The 19,619-nt window shown below is 45.6% G+C and overlaps 1 protein-coding gene across 9 annotated transcripts in view; it reads left to right on the top strand.

Moving 5' to 3' along the window:
• TCP11L1 (t-complex 11 like 1) overlaps positions 1 to 19,619 on the top strand; it is a 44,914-nt gene that overhangs the window by 17,574 nt on the left and 7,721 nt on the right. For 5 of the 9 annotated variants that reach the window (XM_087423168.1, XM_087423166.1, XM_087423167.1 and 2 more), the window contains 4 exons: positions 1,304 to 1,440; positions 10,805 to 11,016; positions 13,750 to 13,931; positions 16,115 to 16,287. In XM_087423168.1, coding sequence (XP_087279294.1) covers positions 1,304 to 1,440; positions 10,805 to 11,016; positions 13,750 to 13,931; positions 16,115 to 16,287 — 704 coding nt within the window. Of the gene's footprint in view, positions 1 to 1,303; positions 1,441 to 10,804; positions 11,017 to 13,749; positions 13,932 to 16,114; positions 16,288 to 19,336; positions 19,617 to 19,619 lie in introns of those variants that run through there. The other 4 variants (XM_087423170.1, XM_087423169.1, XM_087423173.1 and 1 more) reach the window with 4 other exon arrangements.

Genomic DNA, 19,619 nt, shown 5'->3' with positions numbered 1-19,619 from the left:
ACAGTCAATAAGAGTTTATAATCCAGCCAAGGTGAATGAGGAATTCCTGGGAAGAGGGTTCTCTGGGGAAATAGCTTGTAGCAAACTCAACCTAACTCCTAATGCCTAATTGCTACTGGAAAGAGGAGGGACTGGGGAGGCTGGCAGACTGGGGGCACACACCTGTCGAAAGGAGGCAGCAGTGGCCTCCTAGTGCCAGCTCACTGTGGCCATGATGGAATGTGGGCCCACAGGGCCAGATGTTTTGATTTTTCAAGAGAAGCAGGAAATCGAGGTTTTTAAAAACTGTGTGTGAGCACAGAACATGTTTCTGAGTTACTTCCAGTCGGTGGTCCGCCAGTTGGCAGTTTCCGGTGTCTCTGGTTTCCTGTAGGTGGATTTAGGGAGCTGTTGGGAATGCTGAAAGGAGAGGCAGAATGCCCTCCAGGAAAGACTAACTGCCCCATGTGTTTGGGAGGTGGAGAGACCACCGAGGGAGGTGGAGAGACCGGGAGGGCGGGGCGGGGTAGCGGTTCCCATACGTAATTACCTTGTGTGCTGGTGAGTTTATTCTGTCATATGATGTCCAGTCAGTCCCAGAGGGCGTCAGGGGACTTGGAGGACATTTGATCCCGTGCCTATTTCTGTGTAGGGCCACACCTAAACCTGTACCTTGGGTTCTTAACCACTTCCTGCAAGTAGGTCACTGGGCAGCTGCTGACCTGTGGAGAGAGTGGTTATGGTGTGTGACAGGCAGGATTGAAGGCATCCTTGGCATCGGGTCAGGTCTGCCCCTTGGGTACGTTCAGAATGTGAACTAGGAATTATGCCACCAGAACTAGAACATGAAACATACCCTGAAACTAAGAGAGCCGGGGAGGAGAAAGGAGAGAGTTAATTTTCTTTCTTTCCTGGGAAAGTGAATTAACCTGTGTGAGAGTGGGGCCCCAGGTGGTGAGTTGTCTGCCGTTAACCCCAGGTCCTGGGCTCCGTCCTCCTCTGTGGCTGCGTGAGGGCTGATCCAGAGCCCAGGAACACATTCTGGTCTCGGCAGCCGCCAGGGGCACTGCGCGTGCTTGGGGACAAGGGGTGGAGCGGCGGGGCCAGAAAGCAGCTTAAAAATATGAAAACACTAGTTTTTTCACATCGTTATTTAAGTTTGTTTTCTAAATTTGTTTTTCTTAATCTACTTTCTCATGATTTTTCTAACTTTTTTTGCTACCTTTTCTGAGATGAGAAGACGATGTCAAATCAGCTCATCTCTTTCCTTTAAAACAATGTTGACAGGTGCCCAGTTCTGAATCCTTTTATCTCTGTCTTTCAGGGCAATTTTTTCTGTGCTGGACCTAATGAAGGTGGACATGGCGAACTTTGCGGTCAGTAGCATTAGGCCGCACCTTATGCAGCAGTCGGTTGAATATGAAAGGAAGAAGTTCCAGGAGCTTCTGGAGAAGCAGCCCAGTATGTTTATAGCGTGGTGTTCTCTCGTGGTCTGCGTCTGCTCATTTTAGTTGCTGTAGCTTGTGGCAAATGATATTGTTTTCAAAGCAGAACTAAAATTTAGTATGAGAATAGTCTAATTTGAAGACAGAAAAGCCCAAGATGTTAGGACTTGAAAAGAAAACTTAATTGAGAGACAAGAGAAATATAAATAGGATATAAGAATAGAAATTTAAAAGAACAATAAAGTTCTAAAGTAAATGTGTTTTTCATGAAACCACCAGTTTGGTGTAAATTATATGGTTGGGCTTAATTTTATTTTTATTTTTATTTTTTTTAATTTTTTGTTTATTGCAGTAACATTGGTTTATAACATTGTAAAAGTTTCAGGTGTACATCATTGTACGTCTATTTCTGCATAGATTACATCATGTTCACCACCAAAATACTAATTACAACCCATCACCACACACATGTACCGAATTATCCCTTTCACCCTCCTCCCTCCCCCCTTCCCCTCTGGTAACCACCAATCCAATCTCTGTCCCTATGTGTTTGTTTATTGTTGTTATTATCTACTACTTAATGAAGGAAATCATACGGTATTTGACCTTCTCCTTCTGACTTATTTCACTTTGCATTATACCCTCAATGTCCATCCATGTTGTCACAAATGGCTGGATTTCATCGTTTCTTATGGCTGAGTAGTATTTCATTGTGTATATATACCACAGCTTCTTTATCCATTCGTCCCTTGATGGGCACTTAGGTTGCTTCCAAGTCTTGGCTATTGTGAATAACGCTGCAATGAACACAGGGGTGCATGTACCTTTGCAAATTGGTGTTTTCAAGTTCTTTGGATAAATACCCAACAGTGGAATAGCTGGATCATATGGTAGTTCTATCCTTGATTTTTTGAGGAATCTCCATACTGTTTTCCATAGTGGCTGGACCAGTTTGCACTCCCACCAGCAGTGTATGAGAGTTCCCTTCTCTCCACATCCTCTCCAACACATGTTGTTTCCTGTCTTGTTAATTATAGCCATTCTGACGGGCGTGAGGTGATATCTCATTGTAGTTTTGATTTGCATTTCCCTGATAGTTAGTGATTTTGAACATCTTTTCATGGGTCTGTTGGCCATCTGTACATCTTCTTTGGAGAAATGTCTGTTCAGGTCTTTTGCTCATTTTTTAATTGGGTTGTTAGTTTTTTTGTTGTTGAGATGCATGAGTTCTTTATATATTTTGGAGATTAAGCCCTTATCAGATGTATGGTTTGCAAATATCTTCTCCCAATTGTTAGGTTGTCTTTTCGTTTGTTGATGGTGTCCTTTGCTGTGCAGAAGCTTTTTAGTTTGATGTAGTCCCATTTGTTTATTTTTTCTATTGTTTCTCTTGCCCGGTCAGATGTGGTGTTTGAAAAGATGTTGCTAAGACCGATGTCGAAGAGCGTACTGCCTATGTTTTCTTCCAGAAGTTTCATAGTTTCAGGTCTTACATTCAAGTCTTTAATCCATTTGGAGTTAATTTTTGTGTATGGTGTAAGGTAAGGGTCTACTTTCATTTTTTTGCATGTGGCTATCCAGTTTTCCCAACACCATTTGTTGAAGAGACTTTCTTTTCCCCATTGTATGTTCTTGGCTCTTTTGTCAAAGATTAGCTGTCCATAGATGTGTGGGTTTATTTCTGGGCTTTCGATTCTATTCCATTGATGTGTGTGTCTGTTTTTGTGCCAGTACCATGCTGTTTTGGGTTACTATAGCTTTGTAGTATATTTTGAAATCAGGGAGTGTGATACCTCCAGCTTTGTTCTTTTTTCTCAGGATTCCTTTAGCTATTTGGGGTCTTTTGTTGTTCCATATAAATTTTAGGATTCTTTGTTCTATTTCTGTGAAAAATGTTGTTGGAACTTTGATAGGGATTGCATTGAATCTATAGATGGCTTTAAGAAGTATGGACATCTTAACTATGTTAATTCTTCCAATCCAAGAGCACGGAATATCTTTCCATTTCTTTGTGTCTTCTTCAATTTCTTTCAGAAATGTTTTATAGTTGTTGGTGTACAGATCTTTCACCTCTTTGGTTAAGTTTATTCCTAGGTATTTTATTCTTTTTGTTGCAATTGTAAATGGGATGGTATTCTTAATTTCTCTTTCTGCTACTTCGTTGTTAGTGTACAGAAATGCAACTGATTTTTGTATGTTGATTTTGTATCCTGCAACTTTACCATATTCGTTTATTACTTCTAAAAGTTTTCTGGTGGATTCTTTAGGGTTTTCTATATATAAAATCATGTCATCTGCAAATAGTGACAGTTTCACTTCTTCCTTTCCAATTTGGATCCCTTTTCTTTCTTTCTCTTGCCTGATTGCTCTGGCTAGGACTTCCAGTACTATGTTAAATAGGAGTGGTGACAGTGGGCATCCTTGTCTGGTTCCTGTTCTTAGAGGGATAGCTTTCAGTTTTTCACCATTGAGGATGATATTAGCTGTGGGTTTCTCATATATGGTCTTTATTATGTTGAGGTACTTTCCTTCTATACCCATTTTATTCAGAGTTTTTATCATAAATGGATGCTGTATCTTGTCAGATGCTTTCTCTGCATCTATTGAGATGATCATGTGATTTTTGTTCTTCATTTTATTAATGTGGTGTATTACGTTGATTGATTTGCGAATGTTAAACCATCCCTGCATACCTGGAATAAATCCCACGTGATCATGGTGTATAATCTTTTTAACGTATTGTTGTATGCGATTTGCTAGTATTTTGTTGAGGATTTTTGCATCGATGTTCATCAGTGATATTGGCCTGTAATTTTCTTTTTTTTGTGTTGTCCTTGTCTGGTTTTGGTATCAGGGTAATGTCAGCTTCGTAGAATGAGTTAGGGAGCTTCCCCCTCCTCAATTTTTGGAAGAGTTTGAGAAGGATAGGTATTAAGTCTTCTTTGAATGTTTGGTAGAATTCACCAGGGAAGCCGTCTGGTCCTGGACTTTTATTTTGGGGGAGGTTTTTGATTACTGTTTCGATCTCCTTACTGGTGACTGGTCTATTCAAATTCTCTACTTCTTCTTGATCCAGTTTTGGAAGGTTGTATGATTCTAAGAATTTATCCATTTCTTCCAGATTGTCGAATTGGTTGGCATATAGCTTTTCATAGTATTCTCTTATAATCTTTTGTATTTCTGAGGTGTCTGTTGTAACCTCTCCTCTTTCATTTCTGATTTTACTTATTTGTGCCTTCTCTCTTTTTTTCTTGGTGAGTCTAGCGAAAGGTTTGTCAATTTTGTTGATCTTTTCAAAGAACCAGCTCTTGGTTTTATTAATTTTTTCTATTGTTTTTTTGGTCTCTATTTCATTTATTTCTGCTCTGATTTTTATTATTTCCCTTCTTCTACTGATTTTGGGCTTTGTTTGTTCTTCTTTTTCCAGTTCCTTTAGGTGCATTGTTAGATTGTTTATTTGAGATTTTTCTTGTTTGTTGAGATAGGCCTGTATCACTATAAACTTCCCTCTTAGAACCGCTTTTGCTGTATCCCATAAATTCTGGCATGTCGTATTTTCGTTTTCATTTGTCTCCAGGTATTTTTTGATTTCTTCTTTGATTTCTTCGTTAACCCAGTCGTTGTTCAGTAGATTTTGTTTAATCTCCACGTATTTGTGGCTTTTCTGATTTTCTTCCTATAGTTGATTTCTAGTTTCATACCGTTGTGGTCAGAAAAGATGCTTGGTATTATTTCAATCTTCTTAAATTTATGGAGACTTGTTTTGTGGCCTAATATGTGATCAATCCTGGAGAATGTTCCATGTGCATTTGAAAAGAACGTGTATTCTTCGGTTTTTGGATGGAATGCTCTGTATATATCTACTAGGTCCATCTGTTCTAGTGTGTCGTTTAAGGCCAGTGTTTCCTTATTGATCTTCTGTTTGGATGATCTGTCCGTTGGTGTAAGTGGAGTGTTCAAGTCCCCTACTATTATTGTGTTACTGTCTATTTCTGTTTTTATGTCTGTTAATAATTGCTTTATGTATTTGGGTGCACCTACATTGGGTGCGTAGATATTTACAAGTGTTACATCCTCTTGTTGGATTGTTCCCTTGATCATTATGTAATGCCCTTCTTTGTCTCTTTTTACAGTTTTTGTTTGAAAGTCTATTTTGTCTGATATGAGTACTGCTACCCCAGCTTTCTTTTCATTGCCATTTGCGTGGAGTATCTTTTTCCATCCCTTCACTTTCAGTTTGTGAGTGTCTTTAGGTCTGAAGTGTGTCTCTTGTATGCAGCATATATATGGGTCTTGTTTTTTTATCCAGTCAGCCACCCTATGCCTTTTAATTGGAGCATTTAGTTCATTGACATTTAAAGTAGCTATTGATAAGTATGTACTTATTACCATTTTTTAATTTTTTTTTTTTTTCTCAGTGTTTTAGTAGTCCTTCTCTGTTCCTTACTTCTTCTATACAGAATTGATGGTCAGTTTAGTTTGACCTCTGTCTGAAAGCTCTACTCTTTAACTCCCCTCCTCCCTCCTTTTATGTTTTTAATATCATATCTAACCTCTTTTTTGTGCATTTGTATCCATTACGTTCTAATCATGGAAATAGATAATTTTTCCTATTTGTGGTCTTCTCTTTTCCCCTTAAATCAGTCCCTTTAACATTTCTTGTAGCACTGGTTTCTTGGTGACAAACTCCTTTAATTTTTGCTTATCTGGGAAAATTTTGATCTCTCCTTCCATTTTGAATGATAACCTTGCTGGGTAGAGTATTCTTGGCTGTAAGTTTTTTCCTTTTAGCACTTTAAATATATCGTGCCATTCTCTTCTAGCATGTAAGGTTTCTGCTGAGAAGTCAGCTGATAGCCTTATGGGGTTTCCTTTGTATGTAACTTGACATTCTCTTGCGGCTTTTAGGATTCTCTCTTTATCTTTAATTCTGGACATTTTGATTATGATGTGTCTTGGTGTGGGCCTCTTTGGGTTTATCTTGTTTGGGGCTCTCTGTGCTTCCTGTACCTGGATGTCTGTTTCCTTCCTTAGGTTAGGGAAGTTTTCATCTATTATTTCTTGAAATAGATTCTCTGCCCCCTTGTCTCGCTCTTCTCCTTCCGGGACACCTATAATACGGATGTTAGTGCACTTGATGTTGTCCCAGAGGTCCCTTAGACTGTCCTCACTCTTTTTAATTCTTTTCTCTTTTACCTGTTCACCTTGGGTAATTTCTTCTAGTCTTTCTTCCAGCTCACAGATCCGTTCTTCTGTATCCTCTACTCTGCTTTTGAGTCCCTCTAATGAATTTTTCATTTCCAGTATTGTATTCTTCATTTCTGATTGGTTCTTTTTTATATCTTCCATTTCTTTGTTGACATTCTCACTGAGTTCATCTATTCTTCTCCCCAGGTCAGTGAGCATCCTTAACACTCTTAGTTTGAACTCTCTGTCAGGTAGGTTGCTCATTTCTGTTTCACTTAGTTCCTTTTCTGGGGTTTTGTCCTGTTCCCTTACTTGGAATGTATTCTTTTGCCTCCTCATTTTGCCTCTTTCCCTGTGCTTGTGTCTACGTATTAGGTAGGTCAGCTACGTCTCCTGCTCTTGGATAGGTGACCTTATGTAAGTGATGCCTTAGGAGGCTTCCAGTGTGCTTCCCTCAGTTCTCAATGTTCCAGGGGTGACCCCTATGTGGGCTACGTGTGTCCTTCTATTGTGGCCTGTTAGCTCTCCCTATAGGCGCCCAGGGAGGCTGAGTTATGCTCCTGGCCAGCTGTTGTAATGCTCAGCTGCTTGTAATTGTTGTGGGCCCTTCAGTCTCTTTATCAGGTGTAGGGCACCCCAGCACAGTTGGCTGTAAGTTCTAATACCACATTTGTGTTGCAGTATTTCTTTTAACTGAGTAGGCCCCCAGCGTGGCAGGTTGTTAGGCTCAGGGCCTTACAATTGCTGCAAGCCTCTAGCCTATTATGTCTCTTGTCAGCTCTCTGAGGATTGCAGCTGGGTGGGGCTGGCCTCAGGCACAGGAACACCCAATTGTTTCAGGCTTTGGAAGGTGGGGCAAACCTCCTATGTGCGTCTTTGAGAAGCACAAGTCTTCTGCAGCTGACAAGCCCTGTTGCCCACAGGTCCACACACACAGTCAACACAGTCCTGCCCCGTGTGAGCGCCCCGACCTCCCCAAGCGGACCCAGTCTCTCCACAGCGGGAGCCGCACACACTACACCACCGCCGCACACTCTCCACCCGCTCCTTGTGCACACCCTGCCCTGCTCAAGTCGGCTCAGTTGCCAGGCTGCAGAGAATCCAGTCACCAATCTATGCAGGCCCACACGTTGCCTGAGGGCTTGTTGTTGGGTGGGGCCAGTCTCTAGGGTGGGCTGCCTGCCCTGGCTGAGCTGGATTAAATCGGTGCTCTAGCTGGTGGAGCAGACCCTGGGCTAGCTGGCCTCAGGGAGAACTCCAATGGCGTCTGTGTCAGCACGCTCACACCAGGCCACAACAGTGGCCGCCGCCAATGTCCCAGTCCCTGGAGAGGTCTCACCCCTCACCGAGATGCACTCCGGGCCTATTAGGTGAGTCTCTTGTCACCAAAGCACTGTGCACCTTTCTTTCTGGTGATTTTAGGATCCTTTCTGGAACGGGTGAGTTTGTGTGTGGGCCCCTTAAGAGCCAGTTTTAGTTTCTTTGTGAACCGGGTTTTCTGGGGGTGCTCCCCAATGTTTTAGTAGCAGGCAAAGTCAGATATTATGCCACTCGTCTCGATTATGCTGGGTCCACAAAATGCCCACAGTGGGAGCGCTCCCCGGCTCAGGACCCCGCGCCTCCAGGGAGGCTGCGTACCTGTGCGCTGCTCCCGGCGGCCGTGATGCTGGCGGCTTGTGAAGGCGGCGTTTTTCCTCTCCAGAAGGGAGTCTCTGCCTCTTCTATCCCAGTTAGGATTGTCCGTTGTTGCAGGAGTTCCTCTTATCCAGTTTTCAGTTCTGTCTCAGGGGTAATTTTTCCACGAGTAGTTGTAAATTGGCTGTGTCCACGGGAGGAGGTGAGTTCAGAGTCTGCCTACGCCGCCATCTTGACTCCGCCCCCCTCTGGGCTTAATTTTAAAATCATGACAAACTTCTTGTGACTGTTTAATTCCCTTTGTTCTTCCTTATGAAGTGGATCAAGAAATTGCAGTTTGCTTCGTTCCATATGCGTAAATCCTCTGGTTTCACATCCAGAAAAAGTCTCGTTTTTATGAACCTCTCAGATGACTGCAAGAAAACAGGTGACCATAGCATCCAAAACAATGTTGCATTTCTCAGGTGCTTTTTTTGGTCTCTGCACAGGCAGCTGAGGTTCTGGGTAAATTGTGGTCTTCGGGTCCAATTTATTCCGAGTTCTGTGTAGCCTCTGACTTTGCTGGTTACAAGATGAAATGTCAGCATCTGGACGGACATTTCCATTGTTGCCTGACCAGAATAGTTAGTGCAGTGTCCTGAGTCTGTCCAGCCCCCGACAGAGACATCGAGGTGGTGCTGGGGCCAGGAAGAATCAGGAAAGAGCAAAGGAGGAGCAGTAAAAGACGATGGCTCATGTTCTTGACACACCTGGGCTGTGCTAAGGGTGTGTGTGCATTACTGTACATGACCCTCACATGGAAGCCCATGAGGTCAGCACTGTTTTTTAACCCCATTTTACAGATATGGAAATAGATTTTTTTTTTCGATGAGGAAGATTGGACCTGAGCTAACATCCGTGCCCATCTTCCTCCATTTTGTATGTGGGACGCCACCACAGCATGGCTTGATGAGCGGTGTGTAAGTCCGTGCCTGGGATCCGAACCCACGAACCCTGGGCCTTCAACACAGAGTGCACAAACTCAACCACTGCGCCACTGGGCCAGCCCCTGGAAGTAGCTTTTCAGAGACTTTTGACCAGAATTGATTGACCACACAGCTCACTTTCCTAACCAGCATCGTCCTGGCCCTCAGGAGACGTCTGGGATTGCTGTTTTCTAGGCTGTAGAGCCTTAGTATGTGAGCCTGGTGCCAGGCTGGGCCCAGTGAGGACAACGCTGAGTGGAAGCGTTGCTACATCCCGACCCCTTCCAAGTCTAGTGGTTCTTACAGCATAAAAGCCAGGGTTTCCCCAAGCTGGGGGTTACGGAGATGCTGTCTGCGGAAGGCTACGAGAGAGTGAAGCTCAAAACCAAGAGCTCAGTGTGATCAGTGTGTGGACAGAACCAGCAGTGAAGAGGACTCCAGCCATGACCTTAGCTGCCCTCTTGGTTTTAGGGTAGTCTCCACTGGCAGAGCTGCAATACCTCCCAGGACCTGAGAGGGGCATTTTTTGCTCGGATACTGTGGACAAGAACCTCCTCATCTCTCTCTTATATCTCAGAGTCCCTGGTGCTTTCCTCAGCTCAGAAAGGTAGGAGGAAATGATAGCAGATGAAGGACAACTGAGGTTCCACGACAGAGCTCTGGAGCTCACCTTCTGCAGGCCTGGAGTAAACCAGACTGAGACAAGATTAAGATCTAGACAAGGAAAAAGCCTCATCCCCAGTGTGGAGGCTACTTTACACTGGGAAACTCTAGCCAGTGTCTCCCCATCGGTCTCTGGGCAAGAAGTTTTGCTATCTTGCTCAGCAGGAGTCATCAGAGCTTCCAGCCACATCTCATGTGTTGGTCAGGGTGGGAGAGAAGAGAGCAACGGTTTGTTGAACATCTGTATGCTTCAAGGCCTTGGCTAGGTGCTTCCTAGTCACTATCTTATTTATTTGTTAATCCTCACAAGAGCCTAGGAAGTGGTGCTGTACGTTTCTTTATATTAAGAATCTGATCTTCAATGATTGGATAAAGAAGATGTGGTATATATATATACAGGGGAATACTGCTCAGCCATAAAAAAGACAAAATTGTCCCATTTGCAACAACATGGATGGACCTGGAGGGTATTATGTTAAGCAAAATAAGCCAGAGAGAGAAAGACAGACACTGCATGATCTCACTCGTATGTGGAAGATAAACCAACACACGGACAGAGAGAACTGTTTGGTGGTTACCAGGGCAAGGAGGTTGGGGAGTGAGCATAAAGGGGGAAGGGATGCATTTATACAGTGACTCACAAACAATAATGTACAACTAAAATTTCACAATGTTATAAACTACCATGACATCAATAAAAAATTTAAAAAATAAAATATTGTTTTGTCATTATAAAAAAAAGTAAAGCCTCTGCTCTTCAGACAGATCCTGACGTGCCTGAGATCACTCAGCTGGTAACTGGCAGTACTGCGATTAGAACTGAGTTCTGTCGATTCCCAAGCCCTGCTCTGTCCTACGCCACACCTCCAGACCGTCTTCCCGAAGTCCCTCTGGGAACCTCCCTCTTGAGAGTCAAAGTAATGTTTGCAGCCTTGTCTTCCACAGATTCCCTGGACTTTGTCACCCAGTGGCTGGAAGAAGCCACCGATGACCTTATGAATCAGAAGCATGAACACGCCCTGCCAGCTGGGGGAGGGGCCGCTGGCTCTGGGGACGCTCCCAGACCAGACCCTGTGGCTGTCCAGGATTATGCGTACCTGAAGCTTCTGAAATGGGACCACCTCCGGAGACCTTTCCCTGAAGTAAGTGCTTCAGATTAGTTCAACTGCTCATTTCTTTTTGTGCCGCTAAACTTAAAAAATAATAGTTTTGTTATGATATAATTCACACACCAGAAAATTTCCCCTTTTAACTTGTATAATTCAGTGGTTTTTAGTATATTCACAGAGTTATGTGACCATTACCGCTATTTAATTTCAGAACATTTTCATCACCCCAAAAAGAAACCCTGTCCCCATTAGCAGTCACTACCCTTTCCCCCTCCCCCCAACCTTGGCAACCACTGATCTACTTTCTGTCTCTGTGGATGTGCCTATTCTGGACATTTCGTATCAACGGAATCATACAATATTGGCCTTCTGTGTCAGGCTTCTTTCGCTAGACATAATGTTCATCTGTGTGTAACATGTATCAGTGCTTCATTCCTTTTTTTTTTTAGTTGTTTTTTTTTTTGTTGTTGTGGTAAAATATACGTAGCAAAATTTAACGTTTTTGAGTGCACAGTTCAGTGGCATTAAGCACATTCACACGTTGTACAGCCATCGCCACAATCCATCATCAGAACTTGTCCATCTCCACAAATTGAAACTCTCTAAACACTAACTCCTCATTCTTCCTCCCCCTTGGCCCCTGGCACCCACCATTCTACTTTGTGTGTCTGACTTGGGTGACTCTAGGTCACTCATATGAGTGACATCATACTGTCTTTGTCCTTTGGTGCCTGGCTTATTTCAGTTAGCGTAATGTGCTCAAGGTCCATCCATGCTGTGGTTGTGTGTCAGCATTTCTTCTCTTTAAGGCTGAATGATGTTCCATTGTATGGCTAGACCACATTTAGTTTGTTCGTTCATCAGTTGATGGACATTTGGGTTGTTTCCACTTTTTGGCTCTTATGAATTGTGCTGCTCTGAACATCTGTGTACAGGGTTTTGTGTGGACACACGTTTTCAGTACTCTTGGGTATGTACCTAGGAGTAGAATTGCTGGGTCTCATAGTGACTCTTAAGTTTAACATTTTGAGGAACTACCAAATTGTTTTCCCAAGCAGCTGCACCATTTTAGAATCCCACCAGCAAGGTATGGGCTTCCAATTTGTGCTGCTGAATTACTCTCCTGTTTTTTTCATTTTGATTAAAACCACAGCGGTGACCTGCTCTTCAGTTTTATCTGAAGAAACTTCTTCCCCTTCCATGGGGAGCAGTATTGTTTTCTTTTCATGTTTTTCACAGTAAGGACTTCTAACTGCAGTAGTCCTGAGAGGAGATGACTAACAGGGATTCCCCCATTTGTCTGCAAATAGCTGGTCTGGTGTGCAGACTCCCCCATATTTTTTGAGGGCACTCAGGCTTCTTATCTCTAGCCTTAGGTCCTGCTACTTCTCTAAATGTCTTTCTCATCTAACTTCCTTATTTTTCCTTTCAGGACGTTGTAAGCCTAAGGTTTCACGTCTTGCCTCTGAGTTCCCAGTTTTGTGCCAGAGGAGGCTCTAGAGAGGGTGTTGAATTGTGGGGGTGGGGAGAGTTCCTTTCTGCAGAGGGGCGTGTTCTCTCCTGGAGGGCAGTTCTCAGCCTGACATTTCTCTTAAAAAATAGCCTGGGGAAGCTGATGTTTTCATGTCTGCTCTCAGAATTGATCCTCTCAAATTATTTGCATCGTGAACTCAAATACAGCATACCGTTGGGAGGCCATAAAGCAAGGAGGCTGCCATGTCACAGAGTGAGGTCAAACAAGAGGCCGATGATGGGTCTGTTGAAGCATCTTTGTTTAACGATAGAGGAGTCTCAGTCTTCAAAAATAGGTTTACTTCTTGAGAAGAATTCTAGGCTAAGACCTCAAATTGTTAATGTCTTGGTTTAGTGTGTCAGTTTCTTATAGGAAGAAGTCCTGAAAGTTTATTTGATTAACCTGTGAAAACTGAGGTCAGAAGTCATATCTCCTCAGCCTTGCTACTGTCCTTTCCCTCCTCCCGCACGGGGGGCTTGGGCCTGGGGGGACCCAGGGGTGTCTCTCACGTGGTGACGCAGTCGTGGAAATTCACTCATGGACGGCTTGCTAGTGGCTTTGGGTTGTTATCTGTCATTCCTACTTTTTCTCCTTACCATTTATTTTCCTCTTTCTTTATTCACTTACCATTCCTGAGAGCCTCCTTTGTGCTAGGTACCGAGGGGGATGCCAAGGTGAACGAGTGCAGGCCCTGTGCTCAAGGAATTTCTCCCCACTTCCCTCTGGGGCTCACTCTGGATGGGGTGACTTGTCTGGTTTGTCACAGGACCTGGGAGTTTCAATGTTAAAGGCGGGACAGACTGGGATGAGTTGGTCGCCCCAGCTGTGTGCCTGATTGCTCTGTCCTGTCTAGCGGTGGAACTCCTGTGTATGGAGTGTGGGCTTCGCCAGCCTCTGTATATGCGCCGTCTTCTTGCGTCTTCACAACAGCCCTGTGAAGTAGGCATCCCCGTTTTGCATGAGGCTCAGAGAACTGAAGAAACTCGCCTGAGGTTAGGCTGCTATGAATGACGGCGTCTGGATTCACACACCGTCTGTCTCATGTTCTTAATGAGCGTGCTCCACTGCAGTCTTTCTAAGCATGAAGTGGCTGTGCAATGGAAGGAGAGTTCACATATGACTCCCCCATGGCTCTGAAATGACTAGAAAATCCTGAGGGAACGTGGGGGTGCGTGTGGGGTGCGGCCCCAGCGCCCTCTGCTGGCCGGCCCAGATTGCCAGCTCAGGGATGATTCCTGTTGTGCTCATTACAGACGGTTTTGATGGATCAGGCTCGCTTCCAAGAGCTCCAGCTGCAGCTGGGGCACCTGACCGTGCTGGGGGCCGTGTTGCTGGTCACTTTCAGCATGGCAGCCCCAGGAGTCTCTAGCCAGGCCGACTTTGCCGAGAAACTCAAGACAACTGTGAAGATTCTGCTGACAGATATGCATCTGCCGTGAGTGGCTGAGAGCAGTGGGATGGGTGGATGGGAGGCAGCGGGTGGCAGAGAGCAGACTGGAATGCGAGTCTCCCAGTGAAAGGCAGAATCCAGCACCACTCTCTAGGAACTGAGAGGAAATCTTGCTCTCCAACTTTCTTCACCTCAGCGGAATTTACTAACAGCCATACAGTCAAAGTTAGAGTCAACTCTAAGGTTTGCAAGGCTCTCAGATAGTGGCTTCCAAGTGTTTGTGACCAGGACCCATAGCAAGAAATTCATTTTCTGTTGTGACCTAGTACACACTTAGACACATATGCAACTAAAATAAAAACTTCACAAATTGAAACTTACCCTAACTATGCTTAATACATCCTGATGTTTCTATTCTATTCTCATTCCATTAAAAAAAAACAAAACACTAGTTGCTACCCACTGAATTGCTTTCACAACCAACAGTTTGGCCAGTGCGTCCCTGGGGAAAGGTCATGTGAGAGACAGGCTATGTCCTCAGAGTTGCACGTACAGTCGTCCCTCGGTATCTGTGTGGGGCTTGGTTCCAGGACCCCCACAGATACCAAAATCCGGGGATGCTCAAGTCCCTTATATAAAATGGAGTAGTATTTGCATATAACCTATACACATTCTCCTGTATACTTTAAATCATCTCTACATGACTTATAATACCTAATGCAATGTAAATGCAATGTAGGGCCAGCCCCGTGGCTTAGCGGTTAAGTGCGCGCGCACCGATGCACCGCTTCTCCGGCCATGCTGAGGCCGAGTCCCACATAGAGCAACTGGAAGGATGTGCAGCTATGATGTACGACTATCTGCTGGGGCTTTGGGGGAAAAATAAATAAATAAAAATTTTTTAACAAATGCAATGTAAATAGTGGTTATACGGCATTGGTTAGGGAATAAGGACAAGGAAAAGTGCGTACGTGTTCAGTGCAGGGGAGACCATTGTGGGCCTTCGACCCGCGGCTGGTGGAGTCTGCGGGTGCGGAACCCGCAGGTGCGGAACGCAGACTCTGATTACAGTCTTCTGGCCTTTGCACATTGCTTGTAGACGTTTTGTGCTGGGTATAAATGGGTTCTTTCATCAACCAGCACTAGTCCACACTTGTTTGAGGGCAGCTACTGTAACTGCTCCTGCGGTGAAGTCAGATTAGGGGATTTACGTGGTTTACGGCATGTGAAATGGTTTTGAATGGTTCTAAGCTAGCACTGTATCTGACAAGGTCCAATGCAGAGGACTCTTCAAGGGGAATATCCCAAACATTCTCCTCCTTTCAAAATGGAGGAATTTTACTGCTGAGTTTGCACGAAGCGTGCCTGTGTTCACGGCAATGACGAGCATGTCTACGTGTTGTGACTAGGGCTCAACAGTCTGGACTTAGGCCGGGAGGGTGTTTGCTGAGCTAAGGCCCTTGCACAGGGGTAGCCCCGGGCTGTCACCTGTGCCCTCTCCAGGAGAAGTGCTCTGTCAAAGCTACTGCGGGGGCCCCTGTGCAGCGCTGCCCAAGAAGTCCAGCCCTATTCTGCTGTGTCCACCTGGCGGTCAGGGGCTGGCCCAGAGCCGGCACCAGCAGTGAGTTCTGGGATTGCACGTTTGCTCCCACTGATTCTGCTGTACAAAAGAGTTGCCTTCTCCTGGAGTCCCCGCAGCAGCAGGGCTCCCCACAGACACTGGAAGCCTGGGGACCCCGGGAATCGAGGTGCTGATTTTCTTTAACTTTTGGATTTCAGTTTTACTTATTTTTTTAAAGTAGTTAATACACTGACATATTTCCAAAATTAAAACCCTATCTATTGAAAAGTTTCTCTCCCACTCCTGTCTCACAGCTACAAAATTTCTGATTTCTTATGTTTTGATCCAGAGGTATTCAAGGTATTCATAAGTCAGTTCCACGATTGTTTCGCCACACAGGTGCTAATAAGTTTATTAGGGTTTGGGGTTCATTGGTCCTGGTAGAGTCTGAGCCCTCCCGTTCCCACCGTCCTTTCTAGCAGAGAGAGAGCGAGAGAGGTCCCCAGCCTGAGAGCTCAGGCGGGCAGGAGGGCGCATGTTTTCCCTTTGGACACGGCAGGCCCTGCACTGGTTCCCTTGACTCTCGGTGTGGGTGAGCCAGGAGGATGTGCGCTTCGTTCACAGGCCCTGTCTTCCCTGGCTTCTCCTTTCCCTTCTCTCTCTCAAGCTCCTTCCATCTGGAGGATGCCCTGAGTGGCGTTGGGGAGAAAGTCTGCCTAGAGGTGAACAGCCACCTTGCCCTGTGTGGGTTCAGCCCCCTCACCACGGACAAGGAGACCGCGCTCAAGGGCCAGATCCAGGCCGTGGCCAGTCCCGACGACCCCATCCGCAGGATCATGGGTATGTTTGGGGGAAGGTGGGCAGCAGGGCTGTGTCATCAGGTGTGCTGGCAGACAGGCCCTCTGAAGAAATCGAGAAGGGTTCTGATGGATTAGGAGTGCTGATGAGTGAGGAGAGTGATTGATCACCACGTGGCAATGTGGGCAATTTAAAGGTTTGGACTAGTGACCAGCAGCCATCGTTGTTCTGAGGGGCTGACTGTGGAATCACAGGCCTTGGTCTGCAGCCCTGCCCCGTGCTGTGAGGTGAGAGCACACGTCCATGGGCCTCTGCCCACGGCTCCCGGCACGGGGCTCCTAGAACCCTTGTGTGTCCTGAGTGACAAGAGCACCAGGAGCATCTTTTGTTCTAGTATTTGGTCTTTGACCCTGGTTCCTGACAGAGCTCCCAAATCCTTTGGAATTTCCTGGGTCATAGGGGTCTCTTTTGTTCTAATGAGATGATTCTTGGTGGGCTCCTGAACAACTTCAGGATGGGGGCTCATCACCAGAAAGACCAAGCCATGATTAGAAGCTTGGAACTTTCAGTCCCACCCCCACCCTCCAGAGAGGGAAGAGGGGCTAGAAGTGCCTTTGTGATGAAGCCTCCATAAAAATCCCAGAAGTACAGGGTTTGGAGAGCTGCTAGGTGGTGAACATGTCCACGTAATGGGAGGGCACTGCCCCCCACCTCCACAGGGATAGAAGCTCTTGCCCCTGGGACCCTCCCAGACCTCACCCTGTGTATCTCTTTTTCTGGCTGTTCATCTGTATCCTTTATCATATCCTTTATTTTATAATTAACCTGTAAACATAAGTGTTTCCCTGAGTTCTGTGAGCTATTCTGAGGGAGAAGAGATCATGGGACGCTCCAATTTTTAGCCAAGTTGGACAGAAGTTTTGGGTCACCTGGGGACCTACTACTTGTGACTGGCATCTGAAGTGGGGGCAGTCTGGTGGGACCGAGCCCTTTACCTGTGAGGTCTGATGCTGTCTCCAGGTGATGTTGGAATTCAGTACAGGGGTAGGACACCCAGCTGGTGTCACCGAGAATTGCTTGGTGTGGGAAAGCCCCCATCTGGTGTGGGAAGTGTGGGAACGTGGTGGTGGGGGAGAGCACAGGAGAAGCGGGCTTCGTGCAGGAGGAGCCAGTCCTCCTCACAGACGTGCGCTGTGCACCTGGAGCAAGTGACATGACACTTGAGTTTTCTCATCTCTAAACGGGGGACAATACCAGCAACCTTATAAGGCTGCTGAGTAGACGACAGGGGATAGTGCTGGCAGCACAGCGTGAGCACCCAATAAAGAGGAGCTGTTACTGGAAATAACACTCCACCATATCAGCTGTTACTTTCCATCATCACAGCAGTGGTATGATGAACAATTCTGTTCGCTGGTTGGTCAAGGAATACAATGTTTATCTAATCTTAAAAATTCAGATTTATCTTTAGCGTAATTTAATTAATGTTGAAGTCCTTTCTCAACTTCTTTGTGAAACTAGATAGGTGTTCAACATGTAAATACAATCATGCATCCCTTAAAGACAGGGATACATCCTGAGAAATGCATCATTAGGTGATTTCGTCGTTGTGTAAACATCATAGAGTGTGCTTACACAAACCCAGATGGTCCAGCCTGTTATGTACCTAGGCTCTCTGGGACTAACCTTCTGGGACCACCGTCGTATGTGTGGTCTGTTGTTGGCTGAAACATCGTTATGTGGCGCATGACTATAATGAAAAATTAGCAGGCTTCAGGCAAAAGCTGAATTATCTGTAGTTATCACATTTCAGGTTGGGTAGAAGGCTGCACCAGGGGCACAAGCCTGCTTCTAATACTGACATTTTTTTTTTTATTATTCTTAAGTAATTTATGAAAAAAGAGTTACAAGGATCAGTGGTTTTTAAAAATCCGATTATTCCATCCCAGCCCCCAGTTGGTCACAGTTTCATCTGTGAGTCACTCCGGAGGAGCCTCCTGCAGGTACTGGGGGCCCTCGGCTCGTCAAGGGTACTCTTCCTGACCTTGGCTGAGATCCCGGAGAGTGCCTGCAGAGAGACCGCTGGCTGATGGGCTGCTCCTTGTCCTGCATCTCGGCTGTTTAGTAACAGCCAGTTATAGACGGGGTATAGACCAGCGCTTGGGTAGCATGGTACCAGGATCTCCACTTCTGTGTGAGGCTTCCAGCTCTGGGGACCTTAGAAAACCAAACTAACTTTGGAACAAGGATGATCGGACCCCTCCGGTCAGCAGTTTCTCTGTGGTGTGTTATGGTGTTCCCAAGGATGTAAGTCATTTGCACCTGAGAGGGTCCCCCAGGGCAGGAGGTGGGCATGTTATTTGAAAAAGCCCGTTCAATATCAATGTCGATGTTGCTTTTGTAATAAAATCTGCAAGAAGTGTGGCTCATACACACTTTTCTTTGGCTGATGAAGATACACAGGAGAGTGCAAAAGCATTGCTGAGGGCAGTGGCTGAGCCAGCATCAGCCTGAAGCATCCCTGGAGTCAGACAGGGTTGCAGATGCCCCGACTCCATGGCCCCCCATTGTAGGCATGAAAGAAGGAAGCTCAGGCTTCTTTCCTTTGGGCAGAGTAGGAAAAGATAGATCACAAGCCAACAGTGCTGGGATCTTCTTTTTTTTTTTTTTTTTTTTGGTGAGGAAGATTAGCTCTGAGCTAACATTTGTTGCCAATCCTCCTCTTTTTGCTGAGGAAGATTGGCCCTTGGCTAACATCTGTGCCCATCTTCCTCTACTTTATATGTGGGCCACCTGCCACAGCATGGCTTGATAAGTGGTACGGAGCTCCACGCCCGGCATCCAAACCTGTGAACCCCAGGCCGCCGAAGCGGAGCGTGCAAACTTAACCACTATGCCACTGGGCCAGCCCCTGGAATCTTCTTTTCTGAACTTATAACTCCTGCTTTATTTTTCCTCCCATTTGTATGTGGTCTTCAACAGTGGCTGACGGTCTCAGCATGTCGTGCTCCTCTGAGGGCAGAACCTGTTAGCGCTCTCATCCCCCTGGTTTATTCACGCGTTAGTTCTTGCTTCCCACATGTCTTTGCAGCTTTTGCTGGGGCAGGTTTCATGCCAGGCACTGTGCTGGGTGCTGGGGAGAAAATGACAACCAAGACGCGCATGGTTCCTGCCATCAGGAAACTGCCATCTGGAGGGGGAGGAGACAACACAAATGGGGGAATGTTCAGACGTGCAGGGTGACACAGTATGTGGTTCAGGGCTGGTCAAGGAAGACTTTCCCAACAAGGTGATGTTGAAGCTAAAAGCTGAAGCAGAGGCAGAAGTTTGTGAAGTCACCCTGAACGAGAAACAAGCAGCTGCTTTCTCTTCTA

This window comes from Ceratotherium simum, chromosome 34, assembly GCF_057802395.1.
Source record: "Ceratotherium simum simum isolate JZ-2026a chromosome 34, ASM5780239v1, whole genome shotgun sequence".
Classification (NCBI taxonomy): Eukaryota; Metazoa; Chordata; class Mammalia; order Perissodactyla; family Rhinocerotidae; genus Ceratotherium; species Ceratotherium simum.
This window is presented reverse-complemented; position numbering and strand designations above follow the sequence as displayed.